At 44.2% G+C, this 27,711-nt stretch overlaps 1 protein-coding gene across 1 annotated transcript in view; it reads left to right on the forward strand.

Moving 5' to 3' along the window:
* The window catches only part of LOC144769611 (uncharacterized), a 248,238-nt gene that overhangs the window by 128,933 nt on the left and 91,594 nt on the right, over positions 1-27,711 (forward strand). Inside the window, exons 43-55 of the mRNA XM_078653774.1 lie at positions 6,137-6,411; positions 6,703-7,295; positions 8,374-8,941; positions 9,984-10,576; positions 11,487-12,048; positions 15,964-16,163; positions 16,631-17,023; positions 17,939-18,225; positions 21,604-21,878; positions 22,171-22,763; positions 23,842-24,409; positions 25,452-26,044; positions 26,956-27,517. Coding sequence (XP_078509900.1) covers positions 6,137-6,411; positions 6,703-7,295; positions 8,374-8,941; positions 9,984-10,576; positions 11,487-12,048; positions 15,964-16,163; positions 16,631-17,023; positions 17,939-18,225; positions 21,604-21,878; positions 22,171-22,763; positions 23,842-24,409; positions 25,452-26,044; positions 26,956-27,517 — 6,062 coding nt within the window. The remainder of the gene's footprint in view (positions 1-6,136; positions 6,412-6,702; positions 7,296-8,373; positions 8,942-9,983; positions 10,577-11,486; positions 12,049-15,963; positions 16,164-16,630; positions 17,024-17,938; positions 18,226-21,603; positions 21,879-22,170; positions 22,764-23,841; positions 24,410-25,451; positions 26,045-26,955; positions 27,518-27,711) is intronic.

Below are 27,711 nucleotides of genomic sequence, written 5' to 3' on the forward strand. Positions count from 1 at the left end.
GATGTCCTTTGCCATATACAGTATTTCATCCTGCTCATACATTTCCATTCTTTCTAAAGGCAGGGTACCATCTACCATGTCATCCAGGTCTGACCTTAAGCTGGTGACATCAAGTCTCTTGGCTTTTATCTCAGCTCGCAATATGTCTTTTGAAGGGGGCTCACTGGTCTCCCTACCATCCCAACTTCGAGCTCTGCGTTTGGGCTCGGGAGAGTTAATGGGTGGCCTCCCTTGCTCCCATCTCTCCAGGTCCCATGCTCGGCCATCCTGTCTTGGAAGGTGATGGAACACGGGCCTGTTACCCCTACTCTTGCTCTGCCCACTCTCTTCTTCTTCTCTCCTCTCACCGTACACCTCTCTGTTATTTTCCCTCTGGTCGCTACTCTCCCTTTGCCTCGTATCGCTCAGTATCCGATACGATCCTTCCTGGTTCCCCATATTCCCTGGGCTGCGCTCATTTCCGTCATCACAGGGTCTATGGTGCGACCTCTCACAACTCCCATTCAATTCTCTGGTGCCAGGCACACAGTGTGGACACTTAAAGCTGTTTCTGTACTCTTGTGCTCTCCTCTCCCCTTCACTGAGTATTGGGCGCGCCACCCCTCCACTCCCGGGGCCCCCGTTTTCCAGATCTGTTCTATCTCCACTCCGGGCCCAATGGGTGACTCCCCTACTCTCTCTCTCTCTACAGTCCCACTCCGGGCTGCTCTCCCCAGCCCCGCAGTGAGTCCGAGCTCGGCTGTCCTGACTTTCCCTTTCAGCTTCCGCAGCTATGATGTTCTTTTGGGCCTTCACTGCCTCATCCCACTGCTTCATGTACTCATTTAGCTCTTGAAAGGATTTTCGTCCAGATCCCCTCAGATCCGCTGGCCATCTAGGGCCCCCAGGATCTCCTCCTGGGTCCCCTGCTGTGTGCATCGGGGTGCTCCACTCTCTTGGTATCGGCATCTGACTTGGGGAATTAATCGTATCGCTCCTCCTTGCCATCTCTGCTCTTTCTCTGTCCTTCCGTACCCGTTCTTCCCCTTTTGCTCTCTCTTGGTCATATATCGATATTATAGGACCTATGGTAACAGGTACCTGTAGTGCATCTGGTAATGTGTAGGATGTGGCTCTCTCCGTTTCCGGCGCTCTTTGCACCACAAACCTACCGACTACCTGCTGCACCTGACTAGGCTGGGACAGCTCTTTCTTTGGCTCAGGATCCCATTCTGAGCTGGGAAGCGGTCTATGCTCTCCTGCATTGCCCCCCTTGTCTCCTTCTGTATGCTCGACCTCTCCCCCTGCTCTATTATACGGGGGTGGCCTGTCTGTCAATAATCTGTTTATCAGGCTGTCCTCTGTTTCGCTCTCATCATCTTCTTCTAGGGGACTTTTATTTACGGGCACCTCTAACACTGGGTACAGTTTATTTATTTCCATGTTATGCACTCTCCATCTCTTAGCATCCGCATCCCACCTGGCATCCTGCACTGCCCTTACCGATCGTTTCACCCTTTCTTGTCGTCTGTTCATATTCTTTTCATGCGCTGCCCTAATCCATGCATCAAGAGCTTCAAACTGGGTTGGTCTAGGCAAGGGTCTCATTGAGGTCATGACTGATTTTAATCGATGTAACACCTCTAATCTGAACGTCCCGTACTTCGGGAACGTCAGTTCCTCATTTCCTTCAGTAATCTTACTCCACTCTGATATCCAAAGGATCGTATGCAGCCCAACATTCACTGCCATATAACGAGCTGGCGTACCCTCCGGCGGGGCTTCTTCCCCTTCATACGATCCCCGTTTCTCTTTTTTAAACACCGCTTTCAACCATTTAAAACACTTCATGATTATGCGCACAATATCCAGCCTCGCTACTCTGTTTACTTCCTGATGACAATCCACCAATCCTGTCGCGGCTTTGCTAGCTTGGCCTATCGCAGCGCGGTCTTTCTCCGGTCGGCCAATCACGTCGCGACCCTGTCTGACGTCACTTTTCTCCGCTTCGCAGCAGCACCCCTCCTTTCTCAACTCGTCTCCCGGTTATGCATGCGTCCCATTCATACACCGAAAAATGACTACTTCCGACCAAGCGGTCACTTCTCTCGACTGTACGTCCACAGTCTATCTGTAATTGTCAACACAACTGACGAAATGTCTATCGTCTCTCTGATAGGTTGCTTACACACACAGTAACTTCCGACCAGCGTCCGTTACTCACGCACTCACTCTTACGTTCCCCCTATCTCGGTCTTTCGGGTGATCAATGGTACCTCATGACCCCCTTCACACTAGTTGACAATTACTCTGGGTGTCCGATACACCCGAACCACTTAAGCTCTCCTTGAACTTAAGATTTCCACCGGTTGCGCGCGCTCACAACCTGTTCCACAGTCACTCTACAGACATTCAACTCCGCCAGACATTACAACATAGATACAATACAAAACACCGCAATCTAACACGCATAACCCTTTATACTCACTCTCGACCGATACTGCTGCTTTTTCTGTCTCACGTCATCCGGATCTTCTTCGGCGGGCTGTTCTTCCGATCATCGATTTCTAGGGGCCTTGGGGTAAGCTAACCTGGCCTAGGTTACCGTCCTCAAGAAGGCAACCATCCTCTATAGCTACCAACTGGAAGGGCGAGATTTTGATCGATACCTTAGCACTATTGATCCAAACCTCGATCTGGTCGACTGAACCTTTGTTGCCTGTCTTTAAGGTACAAGGTACACCTATTTCCAAGTTAGTTCACCCAATAAAGGACTCTACTCCCAAAGATCACAGACAACTTCTAGCTTTCAAAAGTTTATTGTAAGGAAATGATAAGCTGCAAATACAGGCATCTCAGAATGAGATTCACGAGATACACAGGTCCAATTACATACATGTGCTCTCGGAAAGCCCTCAGACGAGCAACGGAAATCACTAACACAAGTTCTAAGAATAATAAAGCTATCAGCATTGACGCATATCTCTCCTTCATTTAAGTTGGAGGAAAACGCACAGGTTAGGCTGTCCCTACCCTGCTCTAGATGGTATCCCTACTTAACCAAGCCCCAACCTAACAAAGGTGTCAGCAGTGAATGACCCCCAAGGGAAGTCACTCACTCTAAGTCTCTTGGTGAAAACCTATAGTTCTCCAGTCATGACCCCTCTCTGCCTACCCATCCGCTCTCTAAAGGGTCCTCAGGTATCTGCTCTAACTCCACCCAGGGGTGCTGTTCCTAATACAAAACAGTCAACAACATTTGAGACGCCCCTCTCGAGACGCCCCTCACGTGGTGTAGCTTCTGGCTTTTTCCATGATGCTTTGTATTGGGCCTCGTACGTTAGAGTTGACCTTGCTTCTCAGACTCTTCTCCGGCCCGCTGATACCCCTTAAACATTCCAGAACCCTCCTCCATGTCTGGGCCGTCTACTGAACAGACCTCTATTCATTCATTTATAATTGGATCCCCCCTTTCCTGTTGCAGACGGATATCTGCCGCCAAGAACCCAACTCTCATAGACTTCCAAAAAGAAAGGCTTGCAACATTTCTCAGCCCAGACATGTACGTATAAATCAACGTTAAAACATTTCAGGCCTACAATATTTCTCATAACGATTATAACATTCAACTTCTTCATTAATTAAAGCATGTTAATACTCTTATTCTATTATTCAGTAAACATTTTTATAAATCCTGGCCCATTAATGCAATGACCAAAACATTAATACAATCTGTGTCGTGAAAAGAAACACCTTCCCTTTCCCTCCAGTTCTGGCCCTGAGGCCTACCACATTCTGCGTTTAACCACCTACCATCTTACATTTTAACAGTTATACGACATAGATTCAAAAATAATCACATCTAATAAAATCATATAATGTCACACATTTCTGTATTAGTTCCACTTCTACTTAAATCTCTATATTAGCTATACATTTAGAATATAATTGCAGATACTATTAGCACTCATGGCATTTCTCCTCATGATTTGTGCTTACTACAGGTAAGTGTGATGTACTCATACATTTAAGTCAGTTTGCGCTCTCTCAGTACCAACAAGAGAAAAGGGAAAAAGGAGTGGTCCATTTAAAGACAAAGCATGCAGAGATTGACGTACGGTTTATGTGCAAAACTGCTCAGGGCGTCCTGTTCCTATCCAAACATTAGTATAGACATATTTAATATTGAAAAATGTGGTGATAAGTAGGTTCAAGTGTCAGTGGTGCTCAAAGCATAGTTTATTCAGCTGTCACTTCTCTGGCTGATCGTATGAGCATTCCAGCAGCAGCATAGAACTTCCCAATTAGTGCCAGCTCCATCGGGACTGTGGTAGTGTAGATATGCCTTAAAGCCTCTTTACATGATCTAATGCCGTGTTGTATAAGCATAGTTCTTAAATACAACCGCCTTGGGTACAACAAAGCTGGACAGAAGACAAACACTTGCTCCGCAGATTCTGTGTGGTGTTGACACAGACAACAGCCGGAGCCACTTGATGACCAGTTTTTCCGGTGGGCTCTATAGTCTTATATAGGCAAAGTTAAGAGCCTCGCTCTCAGGGCATTTTGTAGGCCTTGCCTTCCAAGGCCTGCTTTTAAGTAGGGCTGGCATGTGGTAGTTTCATGTGAGTTAACAAGGCCTTCTGCACCCAGTACTGATCTAATCCGTTCAAGGTCCTGTTGCCTCGAGATGTTCTTGCCACACTTTTTTAGCAGGATCTTTAAGCTGCACTTTGTTAGTGGTATGTCTGTAGAAGGTTCGATTGTTAGTCCCAGTGTTTGTTTGGCAATCAAGAGATACCTCGCCCAGCGACTGTTGTTGTCTGAAAAGACCACCTGTAGCACTGCCCTGATTGAGCCCAGGGCATGCATTGCTCACGTTTTGTTGGAGTTTGACTAATTTTTTTTTTACATTCAATGTCCATTGCTGTGATGTTGAACTCTAATCGGATCAGTAAATGCCTGGTCGTGTAGGGGAGCTTGAAGACGTCTCTATACGCCATTGTGTATAGTCCCTCCAATGTTTTAGTCAACAGACCAGGAAAGACAAGGTGGCCATAGCTGAGTGTAGGCATTAGCTTGGCTTGCATAACTCGTCGGATCCCTTTCGTCGAGTGGCTTACAAGCTTGTGGTGTAATTTGCACAAGCCATATGTTAGCTTAAGTGCTTTTGCCTCCATTGCTTTGACCTGCATTACTGGTCTGTAGGTATCTGTAAATTTTGCTCCTAAGTAGGTGTACTTGTTGGTCGTGCTTATCCTTAGAGGACCCAGCTGCCATGTCAGTATTTGTTTTTTTGGCTTGTGACCAAAGATCAGCACTTTAGTCTTAGATGCATTAGCTGTGAGCTTGTTTTCCATGTTGTAATCATGTAATGTGTCCTTTTCATGCCAATTCTTGTATGAGCCAACACAACCAGATCATCCGCGTACTGCATAATTAGCAGTCTTGGGTGGCCCAATTTTGGAGGAAAGATGTTAGTGTTTAACAGTGCTTCTTTCAGGTCAGCAGTGTATAAGTTAAACAGGGTGGGGGCGATCATGCAGCCCTGTTTTAGTCCCCTGTTTGTGAAGATCTTGGCAGTTGCGCATGTACTAGTAAGCTTTACTCGCACCCACTCGCACCCACGTGCCAGTGTAGAGTGATAAGATGCCCATAAGCAGTTTCCATGGTATACCACACTTACCCAATTTTGCCCACAGGATATTTTGATCAACTCGGTCAAAGGCGGCACTATAGTCCACAAAACATGCATATAATGGAGGGGCGGTAGCCCCAATTGCCCTCGTTGCCAGATATGAAAGTGCAATGGCATTGTCCATGGTTGACGAATTCGGCTGAAAGCCAGTCTGGTAATGCAGGATTACTTGATTACTCGTGATCCATGACTCTAGCTCTTTCAAGAGCATTTTTGCAAATGCCTTTCCTTCCACTTCTAGTAGTGCAATCAGTCTATAATTCCCTGGATCAGAGGCATCCCCCTTTTTATAAATGGGATGTAGGATGGAGCCTTTCCATGAATCCGGAACAACAGAAAAGTTATAGGGCAATCATTGAAAAGGATGCATCTTTCCTCTGTTTGATTTTAACACAAATTCAATTCATATTAAGTCCAAGACTCCTTATATTTGAGTTCCATTCTCTCTTCTCTCCTCAGGTGTGAGGATGATACAGGTGTGACCAGCACCAACGGCACCTGCACCAATCTGGGAGCCATCGAGGCACAGTGCAGGATCATCACCCGCCCATCAGGCCCCTTCGATGAGTGCCAGTGGCACGAGGACGCGGAACCATTTGTGGCCTCTTGTGTGTATGACCTCTGCTTCTACGGCACCAACAAGGGGATGCTCTGCACAGCTGTCCAGGCCTACGAGGACATCTGTAACCTTCACAGCTTGGTGATTCCAGACTGGAAGGCGGAGCTGCAATGTGGTAAGTCAACCATCTCCCTACACTGCTTTAAATACTTGAGCTGCCCCACTCCATTAATCCCTTTCACAATAATAGCCTGGACAAATAGGTATGGAGATATTTAATTTGTGTTTCTCAGAAGCATTTGAATTCACTTTTAAACCCCAATAGTCCCAACCACAGTGTTTACATAATCTATAGAGAAGGGTTTAATTAAGCAACAAGAAAACTATTGCTCATAAGATATTCCACCTCTATCTTCAAACCCGTCAACTTAAAATTGATAAGTTTACTTTGTTTTGTTCTTCCTAGATGACAACTGCCCTGACAACAGCCACTATGAACTGTTTGGCACTGGCTGCCCAACCACCTGCAGCAACCTTCATCAAACTGTTGCATGCGCCGCAGAGAGCATGGACGGATGCTTCTGTGACGAAGGGTTTGCTCTTCACTCTGGCCTCTGTGTCCCTGAAAGTCAGTGTGGCTGCACCATGGATGGCGTCTACTACAACCTGGGAGATGAGGTCTTCCTAACAGATACCTGCAGCCAGAAATGCACCTGCATCGCACAAGAGATGGTGTGTGAGGCCCACACATGTGCCACCCTAGAAGAATGTAAGGTCATGAATGGAATCAGGAAGTGCTACCCTGTAAACAGCGGAATCTGTTGGGCCTCTGGAGATCCTCACTACCGCACCTTTGATGGAGTCACCTTCGACTACCAGGGCACCTGCAAGTACACCCTCAGCAAGTCTACTTCCCAGACCGGCTCTCTCATTGACTTTAGCGTCGTAGTACAGAACGAGCACCGATCATCACCAGTGGTGGCCTGGACGCGAAGAGTGGAAGTAAATGTCTACGGAGAGCAGATTTCCATAGCAGGTGGAGAATATGGCCAAGTTCAGGTAATGAATGACCTGATTTCTATGAATATGCAGAAATGTACCTAATCTAAAAGAGAATGTGATGTGTCTATTTGTTAATGACAGGTCTGGGCAACCATTAGGAGAACAATTAAACCATTAGCAAGAATAGGGAATAACAATAAATGTATCAAGCTAATAGTAGAAATGGTTTTGAAGCATGTTTAAACGTTTAGTATACTAAAAAAGAAATTAATAAAATATGTGTAGAGCATGAGTCAATTCCCGAGGTACAAGCCTTGAAGCTTGATTGCTTCTTGAAGAGGTAAAGCACAGCATCACGTCTTAACTCATTTGCAAACTGGACAATTATTGCAAACAATAAAATGCCACGGGAATGCTGAGAGTGCCAAAGAGTCATATGTTGTACAAGGAGGTATACTGCTTTATATATAGCAAGCACCATGCAACTCACTTTTTGCAAACTCTTTAATTGCACTCAAGACTGCACGACTGTCCTCATAAATACAATGTTGAGGACACGGTAACAAGCATCATGGGCGCCCACTAATGGCATTAGTTGTGTACTGCAAGCGACAGCCACGGTGATATGATAAAAATAAAAGATTGAACAACCATCAATAATGGATACATGATGCACCACTTTGCTTAGGCATGTCTTTTTCATTCAATTTATGCCAATCAGCAGCAACAATGCAACTCAATGTATCCATGCATAAATAAATTAACCATTTTTTTTGAGCGATTGTAAAAAGTGGCAATCTAGATTGCAAACAAAATAAGAGCCATTAGAACAAATGTATGTCCCAGTTTTTGGAAGTTATTTTAATGAGGATGAATACACTAGATATCTTGTATGGTGGACAAATAATAATGATAGGACCTGGGCGGTAGAAGTTATGTGAAGTTTTCTATTATGATGTACAAATCTCTTCATCAGGAATCTTTATGACTTCAAATATGATAAATTTATCGCAATTACACGTGTGTATATGCAGAGGAAATGAAAATCAAGCGTGAGGCATGAAGAAAGAAACGACAAAGAGAACCATTAATTGCCTCTCATAAATTTAATGTAAACTGTGTATGATTATTTCAGATCAATGGCTTCCAACATATTCTCCCAGTTTCCAGTCAATCGGGGAAGATCCAGGTCTATTACAGTGGCTCCTCAGCAGTCGTCGAGACAGACTTTGGCCTTGTAGTGTCCTACGACTGGTGGCATCACGTGGCTGTGCAGGTGCCTGCAGCATACTCAGGATCCCTTGCTGGCCTTTGTGGAAACTTCAATGGGAACAAGAGTGATGACTTCAGGATTCCTGATGGATCTCTGGTGGAAAGTGTGGTCAACTTTGGAAACAGCTGGAAGGAAGAAGACGAGGACTCTGCTTTCAACTGCATAGACACTGACAATCCACCAGTGTGTGGTGTGGACATGGTGTCCCAGTTCAGCAACCAGAGCCACTGTGGAATCATGAAAGATCCAAACGGTCCCTTTAAAGACAGCATCAATGCTGACACTGAGATCTACTTCAAGAACTGTGTCTATGACCTGTGTGGAACAGACGGCGATCAGCAGACACTATGTGAAATTGTGAAAAATTATGCCCATCATTGCCAGAGCCGTGGCAATGCCATCCAGCCATGGAGGACACTCACTGGATGTGGTATGTCGACAAAATGTTTGATTTTTATTGATTTTACTCCTCATTGTGCCTTTTAGTTACCCCAGGGCAGTGTAGGTGAGTTACAGTTTCAATAGTGTAATGATGTGGACCCCAACCCGTGCAAGATAGACCCTAATATTACTTTGCTGTCCTGATTTTCTGAAACACATGAAATTTGACTTTATCTGGGACACAAATGCATTTCTTTGCCCCATGGAAAGACATGAGTAAATCCACATGAACACACTTGCTGCTCATAACTTACCTATAATTGCCACTTACATACTTATTATAATAAAACAAACACAAAGGTGGGTAGAATCTGCCTTCATCTTCCAAATAGAGCAAAACAAACCTTCTACGTTAAATGTTTCATTCTGTGAATGAAATTCCGTTATATGTGATACTATCACCACAGATTTACCTTTTATTTTATCACTGCAATCCTTATTTTTTTAATAATTTGGAAAATGGACCGATGTTGAGACATATCATATTCTGTTACATGGGTTTCTTGATCCATCTGACTGAATCAGAATAAAACAATCGACTTTATCCCTGTATTTCCATAGTTATGGGTTTGGCTGATTATTAGTTCGCTGTTTTCTACATCATTGACACAGCTCTAACCTTTAAATAGGTCTGGGAACACATTCTGTCCTCTTTGCATTAGGTAATGTTATTGAAGTGAACACTCTAATGAATTCTACTGCTGGTTGTAGGAACCAGTGAGTCAATGTTTCCACTTCCCTGTTTTATGTATTGCTTCCAAAGGTATGAGAAACACAGAAACAGCTGTGATGTGTATACAGTGCTCCAAGGACACTGCTCTGGTATTCCACACTATCCAACATTTTATTTTTATTGCTATTGTAATCAATATTATCAAAAGTAGCAGTAGTAGTGATAGTAGCAGTAGTAGAAGGTCAAATATATGTTGTATTTCTTATTGTAATTATATTTGTGCAGTTTTTCTGACCGTGCAATGATACGCACCAAGTATCCATGTAGGTCTCAATTTAATGGCATTTTTATTTTACAGGCATTACGTGTCCCAGTAATCAGAAGTACGAGTTATGTGGATCTTCTTGCCCTGCTACCTGTGCCAATGCCTCAACCGTCTGCCGTGGTCTGTGCAAGGAAGGATGCCAGTGTGAGAGCGGGTTTGTTCTAAGTGGTACTGACTGTGTGCCACAGAGTCAGTGCGGCTGCACAGAAAATGGCAAATACTACAAAGCAGGAGACACTTTCTGGAAACAGGACAACTGCCAGACTTTGTGCCGGTGTGATGGCTCCTCCAGGACTGTCCAGTGTTCACTGTCATCTTGTGCCAGTGGTGAGACTTGCACCACTGTCAAAGGCGTCTATGGCTGCCATGTTATGCCTGATGGTATCTGCCGGGCCTCAGGAGACCCTCATTACACCAGCTTCGATGGGAGAAGGTTTGATTTCCAGGGCACCTGCAAGTACGTTCTGTCTGAAGTCCCAGGTCCCAATGGTTCTCTGCCCTTCTTCCGAGTGGAGGTGAAGAATGAAAAGCTGCAGGGCCTGCAGGTGGCGGTGACCAAGGAGGTCTTTGTTTCTGTGTATCAGACCCAGATACATCTCCAGAGTGGAAAGCGTGGCACAGTTGAGGTAAGTTATAGTTTGGATGAAGTCATCCTAATGTATGCCAACTTCGCACATTAATAACTTACCCATGTTTTCTGAGCAGCAAACAGTGTTCATTAAAGCACTGAAATGATGCTTTTCCCCACGCTGCTGACTTGGTTAGATGGCTTTGTTGGATACGGTCTCTCGTCGTTTTTTTGTGTGCTCACAATGATGGTTAGCTTACCACGGCCCCGACAGGCTGTTAGCCGTACCTAAGAATAGGCCAGCTGCTTGAGACACAGTTCTTGTTTCTGGCTCCGATAGGTTTAGACATCTTTGCTCAATTTTGTTTTGGATTTCTGAGGACATTTTAATGTGGTTTTTTTCCCCATCTACTTATATTCAGAATTCTTCCCTGTTATCTTTCTTTCTTTTGTTTATTTCCGGTCTTGTGTAGCTTGGTTATGGAATGGTTTACCGAATTAAGAAACACCTATTCTCGCGAGAGCCCAGCTTACGGTGCATTATATATGTAAAATAGCTAACTGCTTGCTGGATTGCTGATGTGTTCATCACAGCAGAAATAGGTGTACAGGTGACTTGTAAAGAAAATAATTCTAGTTGGGGCAGGCTAATATTGAGCTATAAATGTTATAAAAGTGCAGTTACGTTTATTTTGACGAAGTTATCCATACCGCAGCTGAAAGGTGAGCATGTGGTGGGGACACCAGGGTCAGGTGAGGGACTTAGCTATCACAGCTTCAGTATTATAGAGATGTCTCTTGGACACGTAAAAACCACGAAACAAGTCACTTTTAAAAAAGACAACTCGCAATCGTCCCATCTGGAGTAAAAGCAAAGGAAAAAGGAGTTTGTTTCTTTGGTAATATTCTTTATGGCAGAGCAACCATCACTTTAATAATGAGCCACTTACTGTAACTTTCTCCATCAGATCAATGGAATCATTCAGACTCTGCCAGTGAACATCAACAGTGGAAGAATCGTCCTCTTTAAAAGTGGGGACTACACGGTGCTGAAAACAGACTTCGGTCTGACAGTCAACTATGACATGGTCTACAGCGTCTTCCTTACACTTCCTGCTCGATTCCGCGGCCAAACCAGTGGTCTATGTGGGAACTTCAACGGGGTGGTGTCCGATGACTTTACTACCCGGAGTGGGTCTGTCATTACTAACGCCTTCACCTTTGGCACCAGCTGGGTTTCTGAAGGCAGCGCTGGCTGTGACCACGGCTGCTCAGGTGACTGCCCCGTCTGCAGTGCTGACAAGATGATGGCCTCCAAGAAAGCCTGTTGGATCATCCAAGACCCCACAGGGCCCTTCTCCTCCTGTCACTCAAAGATCAACCCGGCTCACTACTACTCTGACTGCGTCTACGACCACTGCCTGACTGAAGGGAACAGCACGGTCCTGTGCCATGCCGTTCAAACCTACGCAGCCGCCTGCCAGACCTCCAGTGTGACCATTGGCAGCTGGAGGAACAGCTCCTTCTGTGGTGAGTAAAGGAGTTCTTCGTTTTCAGGGAGTGAATCAACTCTGCCAGAGAAAAAAAGAACAGGAAAAACCATTAAGCAATAGTGAAAGTATGTGTGTGTTCAATGTACATTTGATAAATGCTTTATTGGTAACACCTGTATGTAGAATGCCTCTGAGTTCTAGCCAACATTGTTTGAGAAATTCACCACTTTGCTTATGAGCAGTCTGTGGTACAGGCCGGCATCCATAATTCTCTAGTTTCACATATACTGACAGCTCCATATGCACATTCATGAAGCTAAAGACATTAGCACAATCTGAAATTGAAGATTTTTTTTTTATTACAGTACATTCAATTTTGTCTTTCGAAACATCGGTTAACATAGCGCCAAGTGGCCTTTCGAATTGTATGGACCATTCTGTTTGCTCGACTCTCTAACCTCCGGATGTGAATTCGGGAGTGTAGCTGCTGGTGCAGTGGCACCGAGGCTCAGGGAATTGAAGGACCTCATAGTGTGTTACATCCGCTGCAGTTTTTTTTAAAACGAGACACGTTCTATTGTTTTTTGTGTTTGCTTTTTACAACTGCCTGCCTGGGGGTCTTTATCTCTGTTTACCGGTGACATGACGGGGAGTTAAATTGACAGGAGGTGCTTAGCAGTGTAGCAGAGCAATGGGGAACGGCTGAGAATTGAAAACGAGAAAGATAATAGGAGGGCTAGAGTAGGAATGAAAGAGAAGTGATGGGAGCGCAACAAGAAAGGGTAGCATGAACAACAAGCATTGGCAAAGCCAGTCCGGCCGTGGGCACATGATTGAGCCAGGGGAGTAACAACAAATATCCAAGAAGCCAGTTGCAGACGAAGTTAAAAGATAAAGGGCAAGACGAGCACCACATCAAAAAGTGCTGATTATTCAAATATACTTATGGGAGGCAAGATGGTGAAAAACAAGACGTTTCTTTGAGCCGAAATCAAAAATCCGCAGCTCAGCGTAATATAGACGATTAAGGTGCAAGAGGACGCGTGTGTGTTTGTAAATATAAATATTTGCTATCTAGATATTCGAGAGGCATTCGTTGAGCAAAAGCATCGAAGAGGCAGCGTCTTTGGTTCAACCGACTGTTGCTAGTAAAAACAGGAGGGCTATTGAAGAAATAAGAAAGTAGTCCCAAAACAATGCCCTACAATGTCCAGTGCGTATGTTTAACAGTAGTTGGGCGGTGCTCTTGGGGAGGGATAAACACCTGACAAGGCATGACGTGTGCATGCCCTTGTTAAATGAGGACAACACAAAATGGAGCGACAATGGTGCCGAGGGATCCATGTCCTAAGGTAATCCAACTAGAGCTGTCATTTAATGCAGACCTGGAATGGGATGATTTTCTATCATTTTGGTGCTTGCATTAGGGCTCATGGCATCCATTGACTCCAAAGCGTCAATTAAGTGGTGTAAAGGTCAGTTTTTAACAAAGATGCTTGAGCATTGTTGGGGTGACAAGTCTGGCATCGAGAAAGGCAAATTAAATATTCTATGTCAGTCTTTCATTACTGCCCTGTCAGTGCTTATTTTGTAACAAATGCCAGGGCCCTTCTGAGAAGACTATTGCAGCCTGCGCCATGTATTGACCCTGCCAGCGCTGCCAAAGATCAATACCAACATAACACCCATCCATTACACTCCTACGAGCGTGACAATTCAAACTATTTCAGGCCACACAAAGCTATAATAATGGCATGGAGGCGGGTATTTTTCATTTTCAATGCAATTTGACTTAATAGACACAGTTGTTGTGCTCATTCCAAAATTAAACAGAGAGCGCCACCTTGTGGTGAACTGTCACGAGAGCCAGTGCTGACAATTAAGTGCCGATGTTGTGCACTGGAAAACACTGGCTCAAATTAAGCACTTGCCCTATTCCACAAACATTGGTGCCTCACCACTGTAATTACATAGAGCTCTTTTGCACCTCCCATAGGTGTAGGAAAACCTCATCTGCTAAATGATGTGACATGTGCAGACCGGCAAAAAACTACACATTATCACAAAGAGTTCATGTAAAGTAGTAGGATAATATTTCACTTTAATTCAATAGTTAAAGACGGGTGTCTGCATTGATCGTGTGATAGGTAAAGGCTTGTGTCTGCATTGCTCATGTGATAGGTAAAGGTGGCGTCAGTATTGGTTATGTGATAGGTAAAGGATGGTGTCAGCGTTACTCATGGTGATAGGTAAAGGCTGGTGTCTGAATTACTCATGTGATAGGTAAAGGCTGGTGTCTGCATTGGTCATGTGATAGGTACAGGCTGGTTTTTGCATTGCTCATGTAATAGGTAAAGGTGGTGTCAGTATTGATTATGTGATAGTTAAAGGCTGGTGTCTGCATTGCTCATGTGATAGGTAAAGGCTGGTGTCTGCATTGCTCATGAGCTAGGTAAAGGCTGGTGGCTGCATTGCTCATGTGATATGTAAAGGCTGGTGTCTGAATTACTCATGTGATAGGTAAAGGCTGGTGTCTGTATTGCTCATGTGATAGGTAAAGGCTGGTGTTTGCATTGCTCATGTGATAGGTAAGTGCTGGTGTTTGCATTGCTCATGTAATAGGTAAAGATGGCGTCAGTATTGATTATGTGATAGTTAAAGGCTGGTGTCTGCATTGCTCATGTGATAGTTAAAGGCTGGTGTCTGCATTGCTCATGTGATAGGTAAAGGTTGGTGTCTTCATTGCTCATGAGCTAGGTAAAGGCTGGTGGCTGCATGGCTCATGTGATATGTAAAGGCTGGTGTCTGAATTACTCATGTGATAGGTAAAGGCTGGTGTCTGTATTGCTCATGTGATAGGTAAAGGCTGGTTTCTGCATTGCTCATGTGATGGGTAAAGGCTGGTGTTTGCATTGCTCATGTGATAGGTAAAGGCTGGTGTCTGCATTGGTCATGTGATAGGTAAAGGCTGGTTTCTGCATTGCTCATGTGATAGGTAAAGGTGGCGTCAGTTTTGGTTATGTGCTAGATAAAGGCTGGTGGCTGCATTGCTCATGTGATAGGTAAAGGCTGGTGTCTGAATTACTCATGTGATAGGTGAAGGCTGGTGTTTGCATTGCTCATGTGATAGGTAAGTGCTGGTGTCTGCATTGCTCATGTGATAGGTAAAGGTGGCGTCAATTTTGGTTATGTGATAGGTAAAGGCTGGTGACTGCATTGCTCATGTGATAGGTAGAGGCTGGTGTCTGTATTGCTCATGTGATAAGTAAAGGTGGCGTGAGTTTTGGTTATGTGATAGGTAAAGGCTGGTGTCTGCATTGCTGATGTGATAGGTAAAGGCTGGTGTCTGAATTGCTCATGTGATAGGTAAAGGCTGGTGTCTGCATTGCTCATGTGATAGGTAAAGGCTGGTGTCTGCATTGCTCATGTGATAGGTAAAGGCTGGTGTCTGAATTGCTCATGTGATAGGTAAAGGCTGGTGTCTGCATTGGTCATGTGATAGGTAAAGGCTTGTGTCTGCATTGCTCATGTGATAGGTAAAGGCTTGTGTCTGCATTGCTCATGTGATAGGTAAAGGCTGGTGTCTGCAATGCTCATGTGATAGGTAAAGGCTGGTGTCTGCAATGCTCATGTGATAGGTAAAGGCTGGTGTCTGCATTGGTCATGTGATAGGTAAATATTGTTGTCTGCATTGCTCATGTGATAGGTAAAGGCTGGTGTCTGCAATGGTCATGTGATTGGTAAATTCTGGTGTCTGCATTGCTCATGTGATAGGTAAAGGTTGGTGTCTGCAATAGTCATGTGATAGGTAAAGCCTGGTGCCTGCAATGGTCATGTGATAGGTTATGCTTTTCGTCCTCTGGAACTGATAGTGTCTGTAATGCTGCATTTTCTGACTGCTAAGTTTGTTAGCGCATTCTAAATGACAATGTTTTCCTTTTGGTATCTGCAGGCATAGAGTGTCCAATCAACAGCCACTATGAACTTTGCCACCGGAGGTGTCAGGACTCCTGTGTCTCCTCCTCTTTGCTCCCACACTGTGGAGCCACCTGCTCTGAGGGCTGCGTCTGTGATGATGGGTACCAGAGAAGCGGGGACAACTGCGTGAGGGCGGAGGAGTGCGGCTGTCAGCACGAGGGGATGTACTACAGCGTGAGTATAACTTCTTCAGCACTGGTATTGCAAATGATTCATTTCACATTTAAAATATATCTTCTGTTCAGTCTCCTCCTATTCTCTTAGAGCCTGGTTCTCTTGTCTGTCTGTCTGTCTGTCTGTCTGTTTGTCTATCTATCTATCTATCTATCTATCTATCTATCTATCTATCTATCTATCTATCTATCTATCTATCTATCTATCTATCTATCTATCTATCTATCTATCTATCTCCCTCCAATCTCTGCTTATCTTCCTTTTTACATGTCTTTTCCATGAATGTCTGTCCTGTCCTGTAAGTATGGCCTATACTTTCTGTGTGTTCTTATGTCTGAGGATGTCGTGTGTTGCCTGTCTCTTTCCTCTCTGTAACCTTGTATCTCTCTCTGTCACATGTTATCCATGCATGGATTTTCTCTGTTTTCAGTTTCCTCTCCATATAAGCCCCTTTCTCTGTCTCGCAGGTTGGAGAATACATCTGGCTCTCTGACTGCTCCAAGAGGTGCCGCTGTGACTCCACTGGTAACTTCCGCTGTGCTAGCAGCAGTTGTGCCCAGCGACAGGAGTGTGCAGTGAAGAACGGGAAGCTAGGGTGCCAGAACCCTTGGGCAATCTGCACGGTGACGGGAGACCCACACTACCACACCTTTGATGGCACTGTGGCCAATTTCATGGGGACCTGTGCCTACGAGATCAGCCAGGGCTCAATCGCTCCTTCAGGATTCTCCTACCGGGTGGTGGCAGAGAACAGACGCTACCAGAACCCCAAAGTGTCCTTTGTGTACCGCGTCACCGTCTGGCTGAGCAGCACTGATGGGAACTTCAAGCTGGTCTTTGAACAAGGAAAGGTTCCTCTGGTGAGATTAACACTTTATCTATATTATGAATTATAGACATTTCCTTACTAATCATGATCACCTGATTCACTGGTGAAAAGCTCCCTCCTCAGATGCAAGAACTTCACAACATAATTCGACCACATTTTTGAAGAAAATTGTGCTTTATTGCTGTGTAACAATTCAACTTTTAAAATTGACATAGGAAAATTTAGACAGCTTTCAAGGCCAAAGAAAAATTACTCATACTATTATGATTGGAAATATTTAATATAGTTATTTACATTAGTCGCACAAACACTAAATACAGGCACATGTTTGATTCCAGATTTGCGTTGAGAATGATATGGATGCAGAAAAGTGTGCTCCAGTGTAGTATTGTATGATTCGTGTTTTTACAATCATAGTCCTTGTACTTTTACAGTTAGATAAAATTATAAAAATTGTAGTTTGATAACTTTTAATACATTTACTAGAAATCTTCTTTGATATTGACTTGTTTCAGGTAGCTCCAAAAAGGCTTCATGGCCTACAAAATGTCAATTTGAAGTTTAATAGACAGGAATCCTGTCTTAGTATACTGTGGGCTCTGGTAACCCCTGCCATGTGCCCTCACTATACACAGTGAGTGCATAACTAGTGTCTCATCCTTCAGAGGGACCAGAAGAACCTATCCATCCCTTGTTATTGATTCCAAAACCCCTCGCAGTCTTTTCAGGGATCAATGCAGAAACTGTGTTTAAAAAAGTGGTGAGTCAGCACTTTAATGACTTAACCAAGAAATATTGGAGGCCACGTGCCATTAATTGACTCTAATTACCTACTAAATGATATTTTAAAAGCAGACGTCGGTAGTTACAACGTGATTGATTTACATTTCGCTCTTGTTGCTTTTAAAGTTCGTGATCTGTCAAAGGGATATTTTATGTCTTTCAGATCAATGGAGTCAAGACCAGACTCCCATCCTCGATGGGGTCTCTTGGAAACGTCACAGCGGCCAAGAGCGCCATCTCTGTGGACACAGCCTTCGGGGTCCGCATCCGGTACAACGGGGTAAACACAGTCACAGTACAAGTTGGGCCCCAGTACCAGAACCAAGTGCGGGGGATGTGTGGCAACTACAACGGAAACCCCAAGGACGACAAGAAGAAGCCGGATGGAACTCTTGCGCGCAACGATGCAGAGTTTGGGAACTCTTGGAAAGCAGACATCAATTCAGCAGGGTGAGACCATTTACGTCTTAACTTTCAGAAAAGAAACACCAAAATATATGCAACATTCTGTAGATTGAGGAAGTGTTTGATGATTTTTTCTGTTCCTTGCAGGGTAAGTGATATTTTTGTCCCAATTATGTAAAATTGAAATGACCTTAAATACCGCAATTCCGAGGTAGTTTTATGATATACTGAGGCACTCGTGAAGTTTAGAGGAAATAAATGGTAGATGATACAGGGGGCAGTGAAATGTATAGTGAATAATATTCAGCATAGTCAGTAGGAGCTGCTCATGAAATGTTCATAAGAAGCATGAATGAATGAATGAGCGTAGCCGGTGTGTAAAGCCTTCTGTAATCCTAAAAGTGCTTCCAGGCGCTGGGGAGAGATTGGACAAGTTATTGAATGTGGGTCCTATTATTGGTATATGGAGGCATCCCGGAGACCCGCAAAAGAAACCGCAATCACTGAAATATGAATGATGTCAACTTCACAGCACCAAAAGTGCTGTACAAAAAACATGTGTTCAGTGCACCTCAGTAACCACCAGGCCCCAAAGGGGACTCGGCAAGGCAGGGATCACTAGTTAAGAGGCACAGAGCCCTAGCGCGAGCATCATCCACTCACTACCTGCCTAGCCAGGGGTGCAGGACAAGCCCCCCTTCTGTGCAGACCCTTCCATGCTCTGCAAGGGGCAGACCAAAGGGGTAACTCCCAGGGTGGCAACTTTTGAATGAGTATGTGCCATCTGTGTCACTAAGCTTTACTGCTTTACATACCGCTGCTCTACGGGCATGGTGCCACCCACTGGATGCTGTGGATGCCACACACACTCTGAGTGTCCCCTGCATCGTGTCCCAGCATCACCCCGTCTTCAGTGTATTAACATAGCCTGCCCTGCTCCCCGCTGGGAGTCTTTGCAGCTGGGACTCGTTCACTTGGGAAGAGATGAGTAGTAAAATTCCCACTGAATCTTACACTGAAAGTTAAAGAAGTCTGTATTGCTGAGCATTCTGAGCCTGAGAAACCGCCGGAAATGGGAGCAATCGCAGTTTATAAGTGTCTTTCTGAAGGGAGTGGGTGGGGGGTAAGATGAGCGACGTGATCAGTGTTTGTGAAACACTTGGAGGTTCATCTTTATTGTATGATTAATTAAAATCCTTTACAAAAACGGCAGAAAGTGCACGTGTGAAAAAAGGTAATAATAAATGCATAAAATCTAGATAAAACAACACATTTAAAATGTGGAGATACAATAGGGTAGCAGAATGCAAATAACTTAGTACCAACAAGAGAAAAGGGAAAAAGGAGTGGTCCATTTAAAGACAAAGCATGCAGAGATTGACGAGCGGTTTATGTGCAAAACTGCTCAGGGCGTCCTGTTCCTATCCAAACATTAGTATAGACATATTTAATATTGAAAAATGTGGTGATATGTAGGTGCAAGTGTCAGTGGTGCTTAAAGCACAGTTTATTCAGCTGTCACTTCTCTGGCTGATCGTATGAGCATTCCAGCAGCAGCATAGAACTTCCCAATTAGTGCCAGCTCCATCGGGACTGTGGTAGTGTAGACATGCCTTAAAGCCTCTTTACATGATCTAATGCCGTGTTGTATAAGCATAGTTCTTAAATACAACCGCCTTGGGTACAACAAAGCTGGACAGAAGCCAAACACTTGCTCCGCAGATTCTGTGTGGTGTTGACACAGACAACAGCCGGAGCCACTTGATGACCAGTTTTTCCGGTGGGCTCTATAGTCTTATATAGGCAAAGTTAAGAGCCTCGCTCTCAGGGCATTTTGTAGGCCTTGCCTTCCAAGGCCTGCTTTTAAGTAGGGCTGGCATGTGGTAGTTTCATGTGAGTTAACAAGGCCTTCTGCACCCAGTACTGATCTAATCCGTTCAAGGTCCTGTTGCCTCGAGATGTTCTTGCCACACTTTTTTAGCAGGATCTTTAAGCTGCACTTTGTTAGTGGTATGTCTGTAGAAGGTTCGATTGTTAGTCCCAGTGTTTGTTTGGCAATCAAGAGATACCTCACCCAGCGACTGTTGTTGTCTGAAAAGACCACCCGTAGCACTGCCCTGATTGAGCCCGGGCATGCAATGCTCACGTTATGTTGGAATTTGACTATTTTTTTTTTACATTCAATGTCCATTGCTGTGATGTTGAACTCTAATCGGATCAGTGAATGCCTGGTCGTGTAGGGGAGCTTGAAGACGTCTCTATACACCATTGTGTATAGTCCCTCCAATGTTTTAGTCAACAGACCAGGAAAGACAAGGTGGCCATAGGTGAGTGTAGGCATTAGCTTGGCTTGCATAACTCGTCGGATCCCTTTCGTCGAGTGGCTTACAAGCTTGTGGTGTAATTTGCACAAGCCATATGTTAGCTTAAGTGCTTTTGCCTCCATTGCTTTGACCTGCATTACTGGTCTGTAGGTATCTGTAAATTTTGCTCCTAAGTAGGTGTACTTGTTGGTCGTGCTTATCCTTAGAGGACCCAGCTGCCATGTCAGTATTTGTTTTTTTGGCTTGTGACCAAAGATCAGCACTTTAGTCTTAGATGCATTAGCTGTGAGCTTGTTTTCCATGTTGTAATCATGTAATGTGTCCTTTTCATGCCAATTCTTGTATGAGCCAACACAACCAGATCATCCGCGTACTGCATAATTAGCAGTCTTGGGTGGCCCAATTTTGGAGGAAAGATGTTAGTGTTTAACAGTGCTTCTTTCAGGTCAGCAGTGTATAAGTTAAACAGGGTGGGGGCGATCATGCAGCCCTGTTTTAGTCCCCTGTTTGTGAAGATCTTGGCAGTTGCGCATGTACTAGTAAGCTTTACTCGCACCCACTCGCACCCACGTGCCAGTGTAGAGTGATAAGATGCCCATAAGCAGTTTCCATGGTATACCACACTTACCCAATTTTGCCCACAGGATATTTTGATCAACTCGGTCAAAGGCGGCACTATAGTCCACAAAACATGCATATAATGGAGGGGCGGTAGCCCCAATTGCCCTCGTTGCCAGATATGAAAGTGCAATGGCATTGTCCATGGTTGACGAATTTGGCTGAAAGCCAGTCTGGTAATGCAGGATTACTTGATTACTCGTGATCCATGACTCTAGCTCTTTCAAGAGCATTTTTGCAAATGCCTTTCCTTCCACTTCTAGTAGTGCAATCAGTCTATAATTCCCTGGATCAGAGGCATCCCCCTTTTTATAAATGGGATGTAGGATGGAGCCTTTCCATGAATCCGGAACAACAGAAAAGTTATAGGGCAATCATTGAAAAGGATGCATCTTTCCTCTGTTTGATTTTAACACACATTCAATTCATATTAAGTCCAAGACTCCTTATATTTGAGTTCCATTCTCTCTTCTCTCCTCAGGTGTGAGGATGATACAGGTGTGACCAGCTCCAACGGCACCTGCACCAATCAGGGAGCCATCGAGGCACAGTGTAGGATCATCACCCGCCCATCAGGCCCCTTCGATGAGTGCCAGTGGCACGAGGACGCGGAACCATTTGTGGCCTCTTGTGTGTATGACCTCTGCTTCTACGGCACCAACAAGGGGATGCTCTGCACAGCTGTCCAGGCCTACGAGGACATCTGTAACCTTCACAGCTTGGTGATTCCAGACTGGAAGGCGGAGCTGCAATGTGGTAAGTCAACCATCTCCCTACACTGCTTTAAATACTTGAGCTGCCCCACTCCATTAATCCCTTTCACAATAATAGCCTGGACAAATAGGTATGGAGATATTTAATTTGTGTTTCTCAGATGCATTTGAATTTCACTTTTAAACCCCAATAGTCCCAACCACAGTGTTTACATAATCTATACAGAAGGGTTTAATTAAGCAACAAGAAAACTATTGCTCATAAGATATTCCACCTCTATCTTCAAACCCGTCAACTTAAAATTGATAAGTTTACTTTATTTTGTTCTTCCTAGATGACAACTGCCCTGACAACAGCCACTATGAACTGTTTGGCACTGGCTGCCCAACCACCTGCAGCAACCTTCATCAAACTGTTGCATGCGCCGCCGAGAGCATGGACGGATGCTTCTGTGATGAAGGGTTTGCTCTTCACTCTGGCCTCTGTGTCCCTGAAAGTCAGTGTGGCTGCACCATGGATGGCGTCTACTACAACCTGGGAGATGAGGTCTTCCTAACAGATACCTGCAGCCAGAAATGCACCTGCATCGCACAAGAGATGGTGTGTGAGGCACACACATGTGCCACCCTAGAAGAATGTAAGGTCATGAATGGAATCAGGAAGTGCTACCCTGTAAACAGCGGAATCTGCTGGGGCTCTGGAGATCCTCACTACCGCACCTTTGATGGAGTCACCTTCGACTACCAGGGCACCTGCAAGTACACCCTCAGCAAGTCTACTTCCCAGACCGGCTCTCTCATTGACTTTAGCGTCGTAGTACAGAACGAGCACCGATCATCACCAGTGGTGGCCTGGACGCGAAGAGTGGAAGTAAATGTCTACGGAGAGCAGATTTCCATAGCAGGTGGAGAATATGGCCAAGTTCAGGTAATGAATTACCTGATTTCTATGAATATGCAGAAATGTACCTAATCTAAAAGAGAATGTGATGTGTCTATTTGTTAATGACAGGTCTGGGCAACCATTAGGAGAACAAATAAACCATTAGCAAGAATAGGGAATAACAATAAATGTATCAAGCTAATAGTAGAAATGGTTTTGAAGCATGCTTAAACGTTTAGTGTACTGAAAAAGAAATGAATAAAATATGTGTAGAGCATGAGTCAATTCCAGAGGTACAAGCCTTGAAGCTTGATTGCTTCTTGAAGAGGTAAAGCACAGCATCATGTCTTAACTCATTTGCAAACTGGACAATTATTGCAAACAATAAAATGCCACGGGAATGCTGAGAGTGCCAAAGAGTCATTTGTTGTACAAGGAGGTATACTGCTTTATCTATAGCAAGCACCAGGCAACTCACTTTTTGCAAACTCTTTAATTGCACTCAAGACTGCACGACTGTCCTCATAAATACAATGTTGAGGACACGGTAACAAGCATCATGGGCGCCCACTAATGGCATTAGTTGTGTACTGCAAGCGACAGCCACGGTGATATGATAAAAATAAAAGATTGAACAACCATCAATAATGGATACATGATGCACCACTTTGCTTAGGCATGTCTTTTTCATTCAATTTATGCCAATCAGCAGCAACAATGCAACTCAATTTATCCATGCATAAATAAATTAACAATTTTTTTTGAGCGATTGTAAAAAGTGGCAATCTAGATTGCAAACAAAATAAGAGCCATTAGAACAAATGTATGTCCCAGTTTTTGGAAGTTATTTTAATGAGGATGAATACACTAGATATCTTGTATGGTGGACAAATAATAATGATAGGACCTGGGCGGTAGAAGTTAAGTGAAGTTTTCTATTATGATGTACAAATCTCTTCATCAGGAATCTTTATGACTTTAAATATGATAAATTCATCGCAATTACACGTGTGCATATGCAGAGGAAATGAAAATCAAGCGTGAGGCATGAAGAAAGAAACGACAAAGAGAACCATTAATTGCCTCTCATAAATTTAATGTAAACTGTGTATGATTATTTCAGATCAATGGCTTCCAACATATTCTCCCAGTTTCCAGTCAATCGGGGAAGATCCAGGTCTATTACAGTGGCTCCTCAGCAGTCGTCGAGACAGACTTTGGCCTTGTAGTTTCCTACGACTGGTGGCATCACGTGGCTGTGCAGGTGCCTGCAGCATACTCAGGATCCCTTGCTGGCCTTTGTGGAAACTTCAATGGGAACAAGAGTGATGACTTCAGGATTCCTGATGGATCTCTGGTGGAAAGTGTGGTCAACTTTGGAAACAGCTGGAAGGAAGAAGACGAGGACTCTGCTTTCAACTGCATAGACACTGACAATCCACCAGTGTGTGGTGTGGACATGGTGTCCCAGTTCAGCAACCAGAGCCACTGTGGAATCATGAAAGATCCAAACGGTCCCTTTAAAGACAGCATCAATGCTGACACTGAGATCTACTTCAAGAACTGTGTCTATGACCTGTGTGGAACAGACGGCGATCAGCAGACACTATGTGAAATTGTGAAAAATTATGCCCATCATTGCCAGAGCCGTGGCAATGCCATCCAGCAATGGAGGACACTCACTGGATGTGGTATGTCGACAAAATGTTTGATTTTTATTGATTGTACTCCTCATTGTGCCTTTTAGTTACCCCAGGGCAGTGTAGGTGAGTTACAGTTTCAATAGTGTAATGATGTGGACCCCAACCCGTGCAAGATAGACCCTAATATTACTTTGCTGTCCTGATTTTCTGAAACACATGAAATTTGACTTTATCTGGGACACAAATGCATTTCTTTGCCCCATGGAAAGACATGAGTAAATCCACATGAACACACTTGCTGCTCATAACTTACCTATAATTGCCACTTAGATACTTATTATAATAAATCAAACACAAAGGTGGGTGGAATCTGCCTTCATCTTCCAAATAGAGCAAAAAAAAACTTCTACGTTAAATGTTTCATTCTGTGAATGAAATTCCGTTATATGTGATACTATCACCACAGATTTACCTTTTATTTTATCACTGCAATCCTTATTTTTTTAATAATTTGGAAAATTGACCGATGTTGAGACATATCATATTCTGTTACATGGGTTTCTTGATCCATCTGACTGAATCAGAAGAAAACAATCGACTTTATCCCTGTATTTCCATAGTTATGGGTTTGGCTGATTATTAGTTCGCTGTTTCCTACATCATTGACCCAGCTCTAACCTTTAAATAGGTCTGGGAACACATTCTGTCCTCTTTGCATTAGGTACTGTTATTGAAGTGAACACTCTAGTGAATTCTACTGCTGGTTGTAGGAACCAGTGAGTCAATGTTTCCACTTCCCTGTTTTATGTATTGCTTCCAAAGGTATGAGAAACACAGAAACAGCTGTGATGTGTATACAGTGCTCCAAGGACACTACTCTGGTATTCCACACTATCCAACATTTTATTTGTATTGCTATCGTAATCAATATTATCAAAAGTAGCAGTAGTAGTGATAGTAGCAGTAGTAGAAGGTCAAAAATATGTTGTATTTCTTATTGTAATTATATTTGTGCAGTTTTTCTGACTGTACAATGATACGCACCAAGTATCCATGTAGGTCTCAATTTAATGGCATTTTTATTTTACAGGCATTACGTGTCCCAGTAATCAGAAGTACGAGTTATGTGGATCTTCTTGCCCTGCTACCTGTGCCAATGCCTCAACCGTCTGCCGTGGTCAGTGCAAGGAAGGATGCCAGTGTGAGAGCGGGTTTGTTCTAAGTGGCACAGACTGTGTGCCACAGAGTCAGTGCGGCTGCACTGAAAATGGCAAATACTACAAAGCAGGAGACACTTTCTGGAAACAGGACAACTGCCAGACTTTGTGCCGGTGTGATGGCTCCTCCAGGACTGTCCAGTGTTCACTGTCATCTTGTGCCAGTGGTGAGACTTGCACCACTGTCAAAGGCGTCTATGGCTGCCACGTTCTGCCTGATGGTATCTGCCGGGCCTCAGGAGACCCTCATTACACCAGCTTCGATGGGAGAAGGTTTGATTTCCAGGGCACCTGCAAGTACGTTCTGTCTGAAGTCCCAGGTCCCAATGGTTCTCTGCCCTTCTTCAGAGTGGAGGTGAAGAATGAAAAGCTGCAGGGCCTGCAGGTGGCGGTGACCAAGGAGGTCTTTGTTTCTGTGTATCAGACCCAGATACATCTCCAGAGTGGAAAGCGTGGCACAGTTGAGGTAAGTTATAGTTTGGATGAAGTCATCCTAATGTATGCCAACTTCGCACATTAATAACTTACCCATGTTTTCTGAGCAGCAAACAGTGTTCATTAAAGCACTGAAATGATGCTTTTCTCCACCCTGCTGACTTGGTTAGATGGCTTTGTTGGATATGGTCTCTCGTCGTTTTTTTTGTGCTCACAATGATGGTTAGCTTACCACGGCCCCGACAGGCTGTTAGCCGTACCTAAGAATAGGCCAGCTGCTTGAGACACAGTTCTTGTTTCTGGCTCCGATAGGTTTAGACATCTTTGCTCAATTTTGTTGCGGATTTCTGAGGACATTTTAATGTGTTTTTTTTTCCCCATCTACTTATATTCAGAATTCTTCCCTGTTATCTTTCTTTCTTTTGTTTATTTCCGGTCTTGTGTAGCTTGGTTATGGAATGGTTTACCGAATTAAGAAACACCTATTCTCGCGAGAGCCCAGCTTAGGGTGCATTATATATGTAAAATAGCTAACTGCATGCTGGATTGCTGATGTGTTCATCACTGCAGAAATAGGTGTACAGGTGACTTGTAAAGACAATAATTCTAGTTGGGGAAGGCTAATATTGAGCTATAAATGTTATAAAAGTGCAGTTACGTTTATTGTGACAAGGTTATCCATACCGCAGCTGAAAGGTGAGCATGTGGTGGGGACACCAGGGTCAGGTGAGGGACTTAGCTATCACAGCTTCAGTATTATAGAGATGTCTCCTGGACACCTAAAAACCACGAAACAAGTCACTTTTAAAAAAGACAACTCGCAATCGTCTCATCTGGAGTAAAAGCAAAGGAAAAAGGAGTACGTTTGTTTGGTAATATTCTTTATGGCCAGAGCAACCATCACTTTAATAACGAGCCACTTACTGTAACTTTCTCCATCAGATCAATGGAATCATTCAGACTCTGCCAGTGAACATCAACAGTGGAAGAATCGTCATCTTTAAAAGTGGGGACTACACGGTGCTGAAAACAGACTTCGGTCTGACAGTCAACTATGACATGGTCTACAGCGTCTTCCTTACACTTCCTGCTCGATTCCGCGGCCAAACCAGTGGTCTATGCGGGAACTTCAACGGGGTCGTGTCCGATGACTTTACTACCCGGAGTGGGTCTGTCATTACTAACGCCTTCACCTTTGGCACCAGCTGGGTTTCTGAAGGCAGCGCTGGCTGTGACCACGGCTGCTCAGGTGACTGCCCCGTCTGCAGCGCTGACAAGATGATGGCCTCCAAGAAAGCCTGTTGGATCATCCAAGACCCCACAGGGCCCTTCTCCTCCTGTCACTCAAAGATCGACCCGGCTCACCACTACTCTGACTGCGTCTACGACCACTGCCTGACTGAAGGGAACAGCACGGTCCTGTGCCATGCCGTTCAAACCTACGCAGCCGCCTGCCAGACCTCCAGTGTGACCATTGGCAGCTGGAGGAACAGCTCCTTCTGTGGTGAGTAAAGGAGTTCTTCGTTTTCAGGGAGTGAATCAACTCTGCCAGAGAAAAAAAGAACAGGAAAAACCATTAAGCAATAGTGAAAGTATGTGTGTGTTCAATGTACATTTGATAAATGCTTTATTGGTAACACCTGTATGTAGAATGCCTCTGAGTTCTAGCCAACATTGTTTGAGAAATTCACCACTTTG

Source organism: Lissotriton helveticus, chromosome 7, assembly GCF_964261635.1.
Source record: "Lissotriton helveticus chromosome 7, aLisHel1.1, whole genome shotgun sequence".
Classification (NCBI taxonomy): Eukaryota; Metazoa; Chordata; class Amphibia; order Caudata; family Salamandridae; genus Lissotriton; species Lissotriton helveticus.